Source organism: Hippopotamus amphibius, chromosome 2 (assembly GCF_030028045.1).
Source record: "Hippopotamus amphibius kiboko isolate mHipAmp2 chromosome 2, mHipAmp2.hap2, whole genome shotgun sequence".
NCBI classification, from domain to species: domain Eukaryota; kingdom Metazoa; phylum Chordata; class Mammalia; order Artiodactyla; family Hippopotamidae; genus Hippopotamus; species Hippopotamus amphibius.
The window spans coordinates 52,627,655-52,644,481 of record NC_080187.1 but is presented as its reverse complement, the minus strand read 5'-3'; the positions used below and the strand labels follow the sequence as shown (position 1 = coordinate 52,644,481).

Genomic DNA, 16,827 nt, shown 5'->3' with positions numbered 1-16,827 from the left:
AGTGGGATGACTGGATCATATGGTAGTTCTATTTGTAGTTTTTGAAGGAACCTCCAAATTGTTTTCCATAGTGGCTGTACCAACTTACATTCCCACCAACAGTGCAGGAGGGTTCCCTTTTCTCCACACCCTCTCCAACATTTGTTGTTTCCAGATTTTGTGATGATGGCCATTCTGATTGGTGTGAGGTGATACCTCATTGTGGCTTTGGCTTGCATTTCTCTGATGATGAGTGATGTTGAGCATCTTTTCATGTGTTTGTTGGCCATCTGTATGTCTTCTTTGGAGCAATGTCTATTTAGGTCTTCTGCCCATTTGTGGATTGGGTTATTTGCTTTTTTGGTATTAAGCTGCATGAGCTGCTTGTATATTTTGGAGGTTAATCCTTTGTCCGTTGTTTCATAGGCAACTATTTTTTCCCATTCCGAGGGTTGCCTTCTAGTCTTGTTTATGGTTTCTTTTGCTGTGCAAAAGCTTTTAAGTTTCATGAGGTCCCATTTGTTTATTCTTGATTTTATTTCCCTGATTCTAGGAGGTGGGTCAAAAAGGATGTTGCTTTGATGGATGTCATAGAGGGTTCTGCCTATGTTTTCCTCTAGGAGTTTTATAGTGTCTGGCCTTACATGTAGGTCTTTAATCCATTTGGAGTTTATTTTTGTGTATGGTGTTAGGAAGTGTTCTAATTTCATTCTTTTATATGTTGCTGTCCAGTTTTCCCAGCACCACTTATTGAAGAGGCTGTCTTTTTTCCATTGTATATTCGTGCCTCCTTTGTCAAAGATAAGGTGCCCATATGTCTTTGGGCTTACTTCTGAGTTCTCTGTTCTATTCCATTGATCTTCCTTTCTGTTTTTGTGCCAGTACCATACTGTCTTGATCACTATGGCCTTGTAGTATAGTTTGAAGTCAGGAAGCCTGATTCCACCAACTCAATTTTTCCTTCTCAAGATTGCTTTGGCTATTTGGGGTCTTTTGTGTTTCCATACAAATCGTAAGCTTTCTTGCTCTAGTTCTGTGAAAAATGCCATTGGTAATTTGATCGGGATTGAATTGAATCTGTAAATTGCTTTGGGTAGTACAGTCATTTTCACTATGTTGATTCTTCCAATCCAGGAACATGGTATGTCCCTCCATCTGTTTGTGTCGTCTTTGATTTCTTTCAGCAATGTCTTAAAGTTTTCTGCATACAAATCTTTTGCCTCCTTAGGCAGGTTTATTCCTAGGTATTTTAGTCTTTTGGTTGCAATGGTGAATGGGAGAGTTTCCGTAATTTCTCTTTCTGCTCTTCCGTTGTTAGTGTATAGGAATGCAAGAGATTTCTGTGTGTTAATTTTGTATCCTGCTACTTTACTAAATTCATCAATTAGTGCTAGCAGTTTTCTGGTAGAGTCTTTAGGGTTTTCTATATATAATATCATGTCATCTGCAAAGAGTGACAATTTGACTTCTTCTTTTCCAATTTGGATTCCTTTTATTTCTTTTTCTTCTCTGATTGCTGTGGCTAAAACTTCCAAAACTATGTTGAATAATACTGGTGAGAGTGGACACCCTTGTCTTGTTCCTGTTCTTAGAGGGAATGCTTTCAGTTTTTCCCCATTGAGAACGATGTTGGCTTTTTGTTTCTCATATATGGCTTTTATTATGTTGAGGTAATTTCCTTCTGTGCCCATTTTCTGGAGAGTTTTTATCATAAATGGATGTTGAATTTTGTCAAAAGCTTTTTCTGCGTCTATTGAGATTATCATATGGTTTTTATCCTTCAATTTGTTGATGTGATGTAGCACGTTGATTGATTTGCATATATTGAAGAATCCTTGCATCCCAGGGATAAACCCCACTTGATCATGGTGTATGATTTTCTTAATGTGCTGTTGGATTCTGTTAGCTAGTATTTTGTTGAGGATTTTTGCATCAATATTCATCAGTGATATTGGCCTGTAATTTTCTTTTTTTGTGACATCTTTGCCTGGTTTTGGTATCAGGGTGATGGTGGCCTCGTAGAATGAGTTTGGGAGTGTTCCGTCTTCTGCAATATTTTGGAAGAGTTTGAGAAGGATAGGTGTTAGCTCTTCTCTAAATATTTGATAGAATTCGCCCGTGAATCCATCTGGTCCTGGGCTTTTGTGTGTTGGGAGATTTTTAATCACTGCCTCAATTTCCGTACTTGTGATTGGTCAGTTCATAGTTTCTATTTCTTTCTGGTTCAGTCTTGGAAGATTGTAGTTTTCTAAGGATGTATCCATTTCTTCCAGGTTATCCAATTGATTGGCATATAGTTGCCTGTAGTAGTCTCTCATGATGTTTTGTATTTCTGAGGTGTCCATTGTTACTTCTCCTTTTTCATTTCTAATTCTGTTGATTTGCATCTTCTCCCTTTTTTTCTTGATGAGTCTGGCTAATGGTTTATCAATTTTGTTAATCTTCTCAAAGAACCAACTTTTAGTTTTATTAATTTTTGCTATTGCTTCCTTCCTTTCTTTTTCATTTATTTCTGCTCTGATCTTTATGATTTCTTTCCTTCTGCTCACTTTGGGGTTTCTTTGTTCTTCTTTTTCTAATTGTTTTAGGTGTAAGGTTAGGTTGTTTATTCGATCATTTTCTTGTTTCTTAAGGTAGGACTGTATTGCTATAAATTTCCCTCTTAGAACTGCTTTTGCTGCATCCCATAGGTTTTGGGTTGTTGTGTTTTCGTTGTCATTTGTTTCTAGATATTTTTTGATTTCCTCTTTGATTTCTTTAGTGATTCCTTGGTTGTTTAAGAGTGAATTGTTTAGCCTCCATGTGTTTGTCTTTTTTGCAGTTTTTTTCCTGTAATTGATATCTAGTCTCATGGCGTTGTGGTCTGAGAAGATGCTTGATATGATTTCAATTTTCTTGAATTTGCTGAGGTTTGATTTGTGACCCAAGATGTGATCTATCCTGGAAAATGTTCCATGTGCACTTGAGAAGAAAGTGTAGTCTGTCGTTTTTGGATGGAATGTCCTATAAATATCAATGAAGTCGAGATGGTCTGATGTGTCATTTAAAGCTTGTGTGTCTTTATTTATTTTCTGTTTGGATGATCTGTCCATTGATGTAAGTGGGGTGTTCAAGTCGCCCACTATTATTGTGTTCCTGTCGATGTCCCCTTTTATAGCTGTTAGCATTTGCCTTATATATTGAGGTGCTCCTATGTTGGGGGCATAGATATTTACCATTGTGATATGTTCTTCTTGAATGGATCCCTTGATCATTAGGTAGTGTCCTTCCTTGTCTCTTTTAATCGTCTTTACTTTGAAGTCTAATTTGTCTGATATGGGTATTGCTACTCCAGCTTTCTTTTGACTTCCATTTTGCATGGAATATCTTTTTCCATCCCTTTACTTTCAGTCTATACGTATCCCTTGGTGTGAAGTGGGTTTCTTGTAGGCAGCATATAGAAGGGTCTTGTTTTTGTATCCGTTCAGCCAGTCTGTGTCTTTTGGTTGGAGCATTTAATCCATTTACATTTAAGGTGATTATTGACATGTGTGTTCCAATTACCATTTTCTTAATTGTTTTGGGTTTGTATTTGTAGGTGTTTTCCTTTTCTTGTGTGTCCTACTTCGAGAAGTTCCTTTAGCACTTGTTGTAAGGCTGGTTTGGTGGTGCTGAATTCTCTGAACTTTTGCTTGTCTGGAAAGCTTTTGATTTCTCCCTCAAATCTGAATGAGCTTCTTGCTGGGTAGAGTATTCTTGGCTGTAGGTTTCTCTCTTTCAGGACTTTCAGTATATCCTGCCATTCCCTTCTGGCCTGCAGAGTTTCCGTAGAAAGATCAGCTGTTATCCTTATGGGTTTTCCCTTATATGTTATTTGTTGCTTTTCTCTTGCTGCTTTTAATATTTTTTCTTTGTGTTTCCTTGTCGTTAGTTTGATTAATATGTGCCTTGGTGTATTTCTCCTTGGGTTTATTCTGTATAGGACTCTCTGTGCTTCTTGGACTTGGTTAATTATTTCCTTTCCCATGTTGGGGAAGTTTTCCACTATAACCTCTTCAAATATTTTCTCAGACCCTTTCTTGTTTTCTTCTTCTTCTGGGATGCCTATAATTCGAATGTTGGTACGTTTAAGGTTATCACTGAGGTCTCTGAGACTGTCTTCTATTCTTTTGTCTTTTTCCTGCTCTGTGGCATTTATTTCCCCCATTCTGTCTTCCAGCTCACTTATTCGTTCTTCTGCCTCAGTCATTCTGCTGGTTATAGCATCTAGAGTATTTTTAATTTCACTTATTTTGTTATCCATTGCTGTTTGTTTTTCTGAGTTCTTATGAACAGTTTCTTGTACTTTCTCTATTTTGTTATCGAGATTTTGTATCATTTTTACTATCATTACTCTGAATTCTTTTTCAAGCATTTTTCCTATTTCCTCCTCATTTATTTGGTCTTGTGGGTTTTTTTTCCTGCTCCTTTGCCTGCATGGTGTTTCTTTGTTTCCTCATGGTTGTTCAGACTTTTGGGGTTGCTTGTCCTGGCGATAGAGGTGTTTATAGAAGACTGTCCAAGCCTCAGACTAATGTCCAAGTGTTGGGTTAAACAAATACTAAGTCTAGGAAACATATGCATGTATAAGACACACAATTACTGAATCCATTAGGACATAAGGCTCTGGAAAGACCTGACAGAACCCCAGTATGCTATCAGATATTCAAAGAGAAACCCAACAGAAATGGACAACTGAAACAGAACACATCAGAGACAAAAGCAAAAGCAAACAAACAAACTGATAACACCTTACACATACAAACACTAATCCAGGGAGATTTTGTAAGCTAGAATCAAATATAGGAAAGAGCTAGAGTACCACCAGACAGAATGGAGATTCTCAGAATGAAATTAGACAATTGTACTAAGAACTAAGATAAAGACAAAAACCTGATATTAAATACCAAGGCGGTGCGTCATCTGGAGTCTAGAGCAAGGAGTCTGAGCAGATCGATAGTGTTGCTTATAAGTATGTTAAGATAAAATAAACTAAGAATGGATGGAAGAAGGGGAACAGAAGAGCATAGTGTGATTGGAAATATGCAAATAAAAAGAAAGGAATAGAAATGTATAAAAGATAGGGATGAAAGGAAAGTATGAGAGATATATTGTCCGTACTACCAAAAAGTTAGCTAGAAATAGAAGTATATAAAAAGGCAAAAAAGTAAAAATAGAATAAAAAATAGCATTAAAAAAATTGTTATAAAACTTGTAGATCCCTTAGGACTAAGATCGTAATTAATAAAGGAAAAAGAAAAAAAGAAAGTCCAGAACTGATCCCAGAATGGACCAGTTCAATAGGATTGATACTAATATTTCTGTTTCCTTAGAGTCTCAGCTGTAAGTGTCCTTCTGCTCGCCTTGGGTTTTTTTGCGTTATTCTGTGACCAGCAGAGCTTCCTTTATTGTTCATCTGTAAGCGTTGGTGTTTGGGGAGGGAGAGGGTACAACAGTGGCTCCTTTCCCTGGGAGTGAGTGAGCAGTGGCGCACTGTTGTTTCAGTCACGCTTGGAGGTGCCTGTTGCAGAGGGATGCCTGTGGCTCAGGTGTAAACAGAAAGTCTCAGAGTTGGGCCTCTCTCGGGTTTTTTTTTTTTTTTTTCCCTTTTTTCTCCGCAGCCTCTCTGCTGCCTATGTTCCAAGGGGTTTTAATCTAGCCCCGCCCGAGGGCCTGAGGGTACTTGTTATCCCTGAGCGCCTTAGGTGGCCCACAGGGCGTCTCTCCACTGCCTTTTGCAGAGACGCCGAAAGAGAGAGAGAGGCTAAGGCCGAGGTTCCTCTCCACCACGCGTGAGCCCGCAGCATCCAGCCACCATCATGGCCGGGCAGCTCTCAGGGGCAGGCACTCCTCGCCGCAGATCTCTTCCCTCCTGTCCCCTTGGTCCGTCACCTTACTGGCAACAATTTTTCTCACCCTGAACCAGCTCTCCGATTCCCACACTCCCACTTCTGGACCCTCTGTTCAGCTGTGAATCGATGTCTGGGTCCGGGAACGCCGAGCTGCGGTGTGGACCCTCCGTATGTTTCTCACTCCCTCCCATCTGCCACAGCTCCGCCGCTTCACCGTCTTTGAGCCGTCGTAGATGCCTCCCTACAGGTTATGTCAGATTCCGTGCTGTCCTTTCTGGTGTCCAAGGTCGTCTACTGGTGTTCAGCTGGTTCTCTGTGGGAATTATTGCGTCCTTCGGTGCATTCCCAATGCATCTGTGGAGAGGGATGCATTCCACGTCCCTCTACTTCGCCACCATCTTTTTTCTCCCATTGTTTGTTTATTGTCTCTTTCCTGGGCCAGAATACAAGCTGCTAGAACATAAACTTTAGGACAGTGGGAACCATGTCATTCTTGTTCCCTATTGTATTCTTAGCACATGATTGGCAAGCAGTAGATGTTTGTTGAGTGAATGAATATAGGAATGTGTGCATTTATGCAGGATAGAACAAAAGGACAGTAAGGCCTTCTATGTATCATTGGAATCCTCTACCAGGTAGACATGATGTCACTTAATCAGTATTCATTGAATTACATTTTTTGACCATATAAAAAACTTTCTAAATAGTATTAGCCAGTCCCTCCTTCTCTGTTATATCCGAAAGAGATGTGTGGTATTGAGAAGACAGAGTAGCTATCAAGGTATCGTATATTGCATCCCAGATATGTTGGCTGCTTGACTTTCTGGGACTCAGTTTCCAATCTACAAGATGAAAGTTGGACAAATGATCTTTAGAGTGCCTCCCCTTTTAACATGCTTTTATTCTAGGATATCATAAAATATTATTTCAGATACTTTGCTGAAATACACATATATAGTATATCTGTATTCTCCCAATCTACCACTTCAGAAATTATATACAGAAAAAGATGATGATAAGGTAATGGTTGATTAGCTCCTATCTGACAAGACCTCCTGCAGATATCAGTGGCAAACTATAAATAAAATACAGAAAGCTACTACCTGAAGGCTCTGGTAAGTGAACAGAAAGCAGTGTATTTTAGAGGGGAGTCAAAACAGAGGAAGTGAATGGCAGAGTGAATTTCTTATTTTGGGGGCCTTGTCCTGAGGTCAGCACAGTTATGGCATTGATGGTGTAGGACAGCTAACATTCTAGTGGAAAGCGTGTTTTCTCTCTGGTGGGAGGAACCAGGAGAAGGGCTTGGGGAACCAGAGAGCCAGAGGAGGGAAACCTTGATTCTGTATATACCCCTGAATCTCTGGCTGACTCTTGAACCATGATTGCATGGGACAGACTGGGAGCAGTCAGAACTAAGGTCTGAGCTGCCATCCACCTCATATGTTACAGAGTTTGCAGTTTGTCTGAACAAGCTAATTCCTTGTAAAACATCACTCTTCAGAGGTGTATAATAGAATGCAGAGTTTCCACAACATAACATTCACAATGTCCAGGATACAACCCAAAATTGAGCTAGGATATTATGACCTGTTCTCAAGAAAAAAAGACAGTCAACAAGTGCCAACCCCAAGATGACTCAGATGTTCAAATGCTCATACAAGATCTTTAGAGCAGCTGTTTAGACTGCCCAATTTTCCATAAAGTAAAATATGCTTAAAATGAGAGAAAAGACAGGAAACCTTAACAGAGAAATAGGAAATATTAAGAAGAGTCAAATGACTCTTAGCATTTTTTGAAAAATTTATATCTGAAATGAAATAGTCACTAGGCTAAATAGCAGAGAGGAGATGACAGATGACAGAATCAGTGAAATTGCAATTAAAGTAATAGAAATTATTTGGAGAAATAAGAGAAATTATGGAAAAATAAACAGCCTCAGGAATGTGTGGAACAATATCAAAATGTCTAGTATATGTTTAATTACAGATCCAGAAGAGAATAGAATAGGTAGAAAAAATATTTAAAGAAATAAATGTTCAGAAACTAAAAATTTAGTAAATTTTCTGAATTCAAAAATCTCAGCAAGCCCCAAGCAGTATAAGTATGAGGAAAAGCATGGTAGGCACATCATAGTCAAACTGTCAAAGAGCAATGATAACATGAAGATCTTGAAAGCTGCCAGGTAAAAATAACACATTACATACACAGAGACAGTTCAAATGACTGTGGGCTATTCATCAGAAATCATGGCGACTGAAAGACAAAACTTTTAAAGTGCTGAGAGGAGTAAAACCTACTACCCCTGAATTTTGTATCTGGTGAAAATATCTTTCAAGGAAGAAGGTGAGACAACATTTTCAGATAAAAAGAGACTAAGAATTTGTCACCAAGAGACCTTCACTGTAAGAAATGTTAAAGGAAGTTCTTCAGACTGAAGGGAAATAATACCAGAGGGAAACCTGAACATTCAAAATGATTGAAAAATATTGGAAATGGTAAATTCTAGGTAAATATAACAAACTATTTTTTTCTTTTTAGTGTCTTTAAAATATGTATGACCATTTAAAGCAAAAACTATAGCATTGCCTTTGTGGTGTTTATAGTGTATGTAGACATATTACATATGGAAACTATATCATTAAAAATGACTGGGTATGGGGTAGCTGGATGGATACAGAGACCTATACAGTTTCAAGGTTTTTACATATTAGGTAATGTGGGCTAATATTTGAATTAACAATATATATTATAATCCCTAGAGCAGAGTTTCTCAAACTTGGCACCATTGACATTTGGGCAGGATTATTCTTTGTGTTGAGAAGCTGTCCTGTGCGTTGTGAGATGTGTGGCAGTATCCCTAGCGTGCCACTAGGTGCTAGTAGCATTCTTCTCCTCCAACCCCCAGTAGTCTCTATTCATTGACAGATGTTCTCTTGGGGCAAAATCATCCCTAGTCCTTGAGCAATCACTTCTTAAAAATGTTAAGGTATAATTAAAAAATTAGTACATTAAAATGCAATTCTAAGAAGTATTTAAATAGTTCAAAAGAAAGTGGCAAAGAAGAAACAGCAATAAAAACTGAAGGGGCAAACAGAAAATAAATGCTAGACTAAAATCCAGCTGTGTCAATATTTATTTTAATATTGATGAGCTAAACACTCCAGTTAAAAGGCAGAGATTGTCAGAATGAATTAAAGGGGAAAAGAAAACAAGATCCAAGTATATGCTGTGTACAGAGACCATTTTGAATATAAAGAGACAGATTGAAGATAAATGGGTAGGGAAAATGTGCCATGAAAATAATAAGTATAAAAAAGAAGTAGCTTTATTAATTCCAGATTAAAAAAACCTTCAAGACACAGAATATTATCAAAGAGGGTCATTCCATAATAATAAAACTCATCAGGACAATATAATGATTTATATATAAAAATATAGAGCAACTAAGCCCGTGTGCCACATCTACTGAGCTGTGCTCTAGAGCCTGCGAGCCACAACTAATGAGCCCATGCTCCGTAACTACTGAAGCCCGCGCACCTAGAGCCGGTGCTCCGCAACAAGAGAAGCCACTGCAGTGAGAAGCCTGCACAGTGCAGTGAAGAGTAGCCCCCGCTCTCTGCAACTACAGAAAGCCCACGCAGCAAGGAAGACCCAACGCAGCCAATAAATAAAAATTAATTAGTTAATTTAAAAAAATGCCTAATAGCCAAAATTGATGGAAATGAAGGAAGAAATAAGCAGTTCTGTGATCATAGTAGATTGTTTAAACTGCCCTTCCAGCAAGTAATAGAACAACTAGACTAAAACAAAAGAACAGCAAAAGAAGTAGAGACAGAGAATCTGAACACTATCTGATATTTATAGATTGCTACTCCCAACTTCTGCAGAATAAACAATATGCAAGAGCACATGGTATGTTTTCCAAGAGAGAACATATGCTAGGCTATTTAATCTCAATAAATTTAAAAGGATTGAAACCATACAGTATATAATCTCTGACCATAAAGGAAATTATATTAGAAACCAGTCAACACTAAGGTACTATTGAGGAATACCCAGAGTATTTCTAAATTAAACAAAATACTTAAAAATCTGTAATCTATAAATCAGAGATGAAATCGGAAAGGAAATTAGGAAGTATTTTGAATTGAATGATAATATCAAATTTGTAGAATACAGCTAAAGAAGTGTTTAGGGAGAAACTTATAACGTTAGAGTGCTTATATTAAATGAGAAGAAAGGTCTAAAATCAACTTAAGCTCCAACTTAAGCTAGGGGAAAAATAATGAGCAAAGAAACTTGAAAGAAAGACATGATAAAAATAAGAGCAGAAATCAATAAAATAAACTAATAAGTTTAGCAAGGTTGCTTGATATAAGTGTACAAAAACTAACTGGCAATAAGCAAACTTAAAATGAATAAAATACTTAGTAATAAATTTAACGGAAGAAGGATAGGATCTATACACTGAAAAACACAACACATTGCTAAGAGGAGTTAAAGGATATCTAAATAAATGGAGATATATGTTCATGGATTGGAAGACCATATGGCTAAGATCAGTAGTGGGCTGAGTTACGTAAAGGACCAGATAGTAAATATTTTAGGCTTTGTGTGTCATGAAGTCTTCATTGAAGCTACTCCACTCTGCTGTTGTAGCATGAAAGCAGCAATAAATAATGCATCAATGAATGGGTGGTGCTGTGTTCCAATAATGTTTTACAGGCATACCTCACTTTATTGTGTTTCATCTTATTGTGCTTCCAAAATACTGCATTTTCCACAGTTTGACAGTTTGTGGCAATCCGATGTTGAGCAAGTCATTCAGTGCTGTTTTTCCAACAGCATTTGCTCACTTCATGTCTCTGTTGCATTTTGGTAATTCTCACAATATTTAAAATCCTCCACCAGCAGAAGGATTATGATTCGCTAAAGGCTCAGATTATGGTTAGCATTTTTTAGCAATAAAATGTTTTAAAATTAAGGTATGTACATTTTTATTTTTTAATGTTACACACTTAATAGACTACAGTATAGTGTAAACATAACTTATACATACATTGGGAAAGCAAAAAATTTGTGACTCGCTTTATTGCAAGATTCACTTCATTGCAGTGGTCTGGAACCAAACCTACAGTGTCTCCAAGGTATGCCTGCATTTACAAAAACAAGCATGGGGCTGGATTTGACTTGTGGACTATAGTTTGCTGACCTCTCATTAAGATATTCTCTCCAAATTGATTTATTGATTCAGTGCAACTCCTATTAAAATTCCAATAGATGTCTTTGTAGAAATTGCCAAGGTTATCCTGAAATTTATATGGAACTGCAGAGTTACTAGAATAGCCAAAACAACTTTGGAAAAAAAAATTACATTACTTGAAAAAAAAAAATTTACATTACTTGCTTTCAGAATTTACTATCAGGCTACAGTAATCAAGAGAATGTGGTATCTTGGCATAAGGATAGATGTATAGTTCCATGGAACAGGATAAAGGGTCTAGAAATAAACTCTCCCATTTGTGGTCTTCTTCTTCTTCTTCTTTTTTTTTTTTTTTGCCAAAAGTGCAAATTCTGTAGGTAAAGGATAGTTTTTTCAACTAATGGCATGGGAACAATTGGATGTAAAAAAGATAGATCTAGACTTTTACTTCACACCATCCACAAAAATTAACTCAAAGTATATTATAGACCAAAATATGAGCTAAAGGTATAAAACTTCTTAAAGAAAACACAGGAGAAAATCTTCATGACCTTTGACTAGGCAGAGATTTCTTAGATATAACACTAAAAGTGACTGAAGGCAGATTAGTGATTTTGTAGTATTGGTGTGGAGGGAAAGGTATGGACTGCAAAAATGCACTAGGGATTTTTGTGGGAGATGACTGAAATGTTTATTTTGATTGTAGCAGTGTTTTATGGGTGGGTACAACTGTCAGGATTCATGAAATCATGTACTGTAAATTGATATAGTTTATTTTTCATATAAATAATAAAATCTCAATAAAGTTGATTAAAAAGACGAGAAAAGAATAACGATGTAAAGGTTAAGTGGCTGATTAGAGACAACTAAAGAGGGAATTAGTGATGTGGAATATAGATCTGAAGTAATTACTCAGAATAGAGGACAGAGAAACTGTAAGATAGAAAAAGTGATAGAGAAGTTAGATAGATGCATAGATAGTAAAGGGAGAAGATCCAATATTTATTAAATGGAAATTCAAGAAGAAGATAATAGAGAAATTGGAAGAAAGACAATACTGAAACAGATGATAGTTGAGAATTCTTCAGAATCAGTGAAAGTCACAAAGCCTTAGGGTAAGGTATCCCATCAAACACCATGTAGGATAATCAAAAGGAAATCTTTACTTAGACATACTGAGTTCAGCTATTGAAAAGTGAGGCAAAGAGAATATCACAAAATTAACCAAAGAGAGAAGACAAATTACATATATGGTGAAACAGAATTAGAAGAGAAAAAAAGCAATTTGATAAAATTAAACATCTGTTCATGATAAAAGCTCTTTGCAGAGTTGGATTTGAAGGGAATTTAATGTGATAAAGGGTAGCTACAAAAAAACAAAAACATACAAAAAGCAAATCTTCATTATTCCCTTTAAGTTCAAGAGTGAGACAAAGATGCCCATCATCACTACTCTTAGCTAGCTCAGAAGGAAAAATAAAAGGTATAGGATTGAAATGAAAGAAACAAAATTGCTAATAGTTGCTGATTATATGTTTCTCTATATAGGAAACTGAAAGAATCTTGAAATTGTAGGCATTTCTCTATACCAGACACAATTTTGAAAATATACAAAAGTGCAATAAAAATATAAGGTTCCTAGGAGTATATCTAAGAAAAGACATGCAAGCTATTTATTGAGAAAATTTTAAAACTTTATTGAAAAAATTAAGAAAGCTTTGAAAAGTGGAGGAATACTATGCTCATAGATGAGGAGATTAAATATTATAAAGATGTAATTGTCTCCAAATCAATCTATAAAGTCAGTGCCATCTTATTAAAACCCAAGTGGGGTTTTACATGGAACTTGATAAAAGTTACATGAAAGAGCAAAGAATCAAGAGAAACCAAGATTCTCTTGAAGAATAAGGAGGGAAGAGGATAATAGGAGACTTGGCCTATTAAATACCAAGCTTATTCTAAAAGCCATGGACTTACTGCAACTAGACCAGTGGGACAGAATAGAGAGCCCAATGTGTGTGGAAACTTAATATTTGCCAGAAGTGGCATTGCAGGTCAATGAAGAATCATAGCATTCTCTAGAGTAGGAAACCGATAAGTAATCCCTAATAGTGGAAAACACCCAAAATTAAAAAAAAAAAAAAAAAGATCTAAAAGAGTTAAAAATGGTTGTTTCTGGGGAAAGGCAATTAGATGATGGGTGAGCAGGAAACACATAACTTCCTCTTTTTAAAAAATAGTCTTTTAGAAACTAATCTTTTAAATTAGTAATGTGAATAATTTTGAACAGTGAGAAAATTTAATTAAAAAATATTGTATCTTATAAAAGGTTTTTTCTTTCAATACACCTATAGTGTATCAAACATGCTTTGGCTTATCCTCCTGGTACTACAACCCTTGGCCACTATGTTAGGCCAACTCTGATTTATAGGAACATATCGAAATTTACGTATACATAATTATATTTGTTTGTTTATTGCTGTGCAAAGTTTTTTACAGTCTTTAAGTGGTTTTCATTTTTGATGTTAGAAATAAGTTGTCATTTGATAGTTTTATATTGTATACTTTTGGTCCTTAGCATACAGAGTTTGAAATTATTTCATTGACTTGTAAGTATAATCTTTCTTAGATTAAGTTACTGCTTTAAGAAAGATGTTAATCTTTCCTCATTTTTCTCTTTTTTTAAATAACAGAAATGAGCAAGGGATTTGATGCAGGTAGTAGCATTATTCTGTTCTGGTTAAACATTATCTGGAGTTTTAGTCTTCCTATTGTTATACTTTAAGAGTACTGTTAACAAAGTAAATGGTACCCAGACAAGAATGAATGAGATGATGTTGGCCCTGATATTCATGAATATACTTAATATATTTAACTTGGAGAATAGAAGACTGAGGGAGAAACAGCTGTCTTTCGTATATTCCATAGGATGCCATATGAAATAGGGAACTTGTACTGAAATCACAGTAAAAAAATAATAGAGGAAGTTACAGAGCAATTAGTTTTGCTTAATAAGAGGAAGAACTTTCTAGGAACTAGGAATACTTAGCACTGTAGGAAGCTGGCTGTGAAGAATGGAGCTCCTTTCCTCTGGAAGTATTTAAGTATGGGCTTAGGTATCCTTCTATTAAACTCCTGTGAGATGGCTTCTTCCTTGTATGAAAATTGATCTCTAAGCTCCTTTAAAAGTTTTCAGATTATTTTGTGACATTGAGATACTTGCTTAACTTTGAAGTATTTTGTGTTTTTCAGACCAGTGAATGGAGGTTAAGCTATGTCAATAAGGATTTTGCTGTCTGCCCCTCTTACCCGCCAATTGTCATAGTGCCCAAAGCCATTGATGATGAAGCTCTTCGGAAGGTAGCCACGTTTCGACATGGAGGACGCTTCCCAGTACTCAGCTATTATCATAAAAAGAATGGAATGGTAAGTGAACAATAAATACTGCTGCTTGTTCGACTGAAAGACTTGGTTTGAGGTTCTTAGAAATGTTCCCCTTTTCTGTGTACCTGTTCATTGAAATGATTAGTCTCTTCTGCTAGGACTTCCTTTTATTTAAGCTTTAGGGAATCAGGAGTACAGTGTTTTCTGTGATCAGGATATGACTTTGAATTCTTTCCATGATGCTGCTTAACCTGAGAAAAGCCCAGACAGGTTTATATCTTCAGCACTCAGTACAGAGGGAACTAATGTTTATTTGATACTTAAAATAACACTCTTGGGTAGAAAAATTTCTCTGACTTTAGTTATTCTCACCAGATTTTCCTTGAAAGCTAAATTGAGCAGACGTTTTTATTTTCAAAAGGGACAAGAGTGACACGTCATTAGTCACAACTTAAGTAAACATGGGAGTCAGGAATTGAATAGGCACGTGCTCACTGTGTATTCATTTCCTAAATATTTTTAAAGTTTATTTCTCTCCTCTTATTTTCTCTCAGTCAGTAAACTCTGCTTCTCATTTTGAATCCAGTAGTAAATTAGTGGATAAGTTATAGCTGTCTTCCGTTTTCCTTTTTCCCTTGGTAATAAGTCAAATGTAGATATTTAGGATAAATATCTAAAAATCAGGTCACCTATCTTGCTTGCTTAGCAGTATTTCTGTTCACTAGGGTTCACTATAAAGCTTTTTAACAACTCATTTTAATGACAACATTTTAATAATATAAAATATATTATGTCCAATTACAAGATAAGTTCAGTCTGAGAGTTAGCCATTGTCATCTTTTGGATGACCTTCCTTGATTATGTTAAATTTCCAGGTAGTAAGATAACAGTATATATTATGGGATAGCTCAAAATAATTCTAAACCATTCACCAGGGAAGAGATCAGTATAACAGATATTGATTTCTTAAGAAAAGTTTCAAAAGCAAACCTTTTGAAGTATGTAGTTGTTGGTCTTTGGAGACTAGTGGTTAAGTCCTAGAATAGTGGAAGAAGACCACTGGAGAATAAATTATGGATAAGTAGCTTTCAAGATATTGAAAATGATTGCCAAAACAAGAAGAATAATGCATAAACTTTTTTAAAATTTTACCATTGGTGCCTTTTCTCTTTATAATTCTTGATAAAACCTGCCAACCCTAAGTTTATATAGTTGAAGCAAGTTTCCTGGTGTGTAGGCCATTATTATTATCTTAAAAAAAATTAATTTATTGCCTGCGTTGGGTCTTCACTGCTGCATGGGGCTTTCTCTAGTTGTGGCAAGCAGGGGCTACTCTTCCTTTTGGTGCACAGGCTTCTCATTGTGGTGGCTTCTCTTATTGTGGAGCACGGGCTCTAGGCACGTGGGCTTCAGTAGTTGTGGCTTGCTGGCTCTAGAGCGCAGAGTCAGTAGTTGTGATGCATAGGCTTAGTTGTTCCGTGGCATGTGGGATCTTCCTGGACCAGGGATCAAACTGGTGTCCCCTGCATTGGCAGGTGGATTCTTAACCACTGTGCCATCAGGGAGGTCCCCATTATTATTATCTTAATTACAGGCCCAGATCTACTGGCTAATTAATTCACTGACTAAATGAATTGTAATATTTGATCTTAAAGAGGAACTATAATTTATTATGTGAAAGTATTTTGAGATAGTAGGAAGAAAAATCGTGTAAAAGTGCAAGTCTTGTTTTTGTTTTGCAGTTATTAACTATCGTCAATACAAAGAAATATTTGTTTTAGGATCAAATTCATCCCTGAAATGACACAATTGTTTTTTGAGATACTTTTAATCTAGCTAATTCATTTCTCTTTTCAGAAACTTTAAAAGCAGCTACTGTTAAATTTTAGACTCTGTTGTCCTTGTAGGTTATTATGCGAAGTGGTCAGCCACTCACTGGCACAAATGGGAGACGGTGCAAAGAAGATGAGAAGCTGATAAATGCTACCCTCAGGGCAGGAAAGCGTGGCTACATCGTTGACACTCGACCTCTAAACATAGCTCAGCAAGCTAGAGCCAAAGGAGGCGGCTTTGAACAAGAAGCTCATTATCCCCAGTGGAGGCGGATTCATAAGTCCATTGAGAGGTAAAAGGAGACAGTAATGGACTTTTATTTAAAGCTAATTGGAGTAGGTGAGCCCTTGGTTGTTTAAAAATCACAAGTTTTCAAATGAACCTTCGTATAAACTTGAGTCAAAAATCGGCTGGCTCTCCTGTCCTTGTGTTTTATAAGATATGCAGAAAACTTACAGTGGATGCTCACAAGTGAGTTTTAATCAAATAGCATTTTTTTCTCTGTTAGCTCTGAAATTTCATCACTGTGAGGTCTGCTCCTCTGCTTGTAGATCAGAG

General features: G+C 36.4%; 1 protein-coding gene across 1 annotated transcript in view; it reads left to right on the top strand.

Moving 5' to 3' along the window:
- MTMR9 (myotubularin related protein 9) overlaps positions 1-16,827 on the top strand; it is a 66,270-nt gene that overhangs the window by 32,826 nt on the left and 16,617 nt on the right. Inside the window, exons 4-5 of the mRNA XM_057722491.1 lie at positions 14,305-14,478; positions 16,344-16,561. Coding sequence (XP_057578474.1) covers positions 14,305-14,478; positions 16,344-16,561 — 392 coding nt within the window. The remainder of the gene's footprint in view (positions 1-14,304; positions 14,479-16,343; positions 16,562-16,827) is intronic.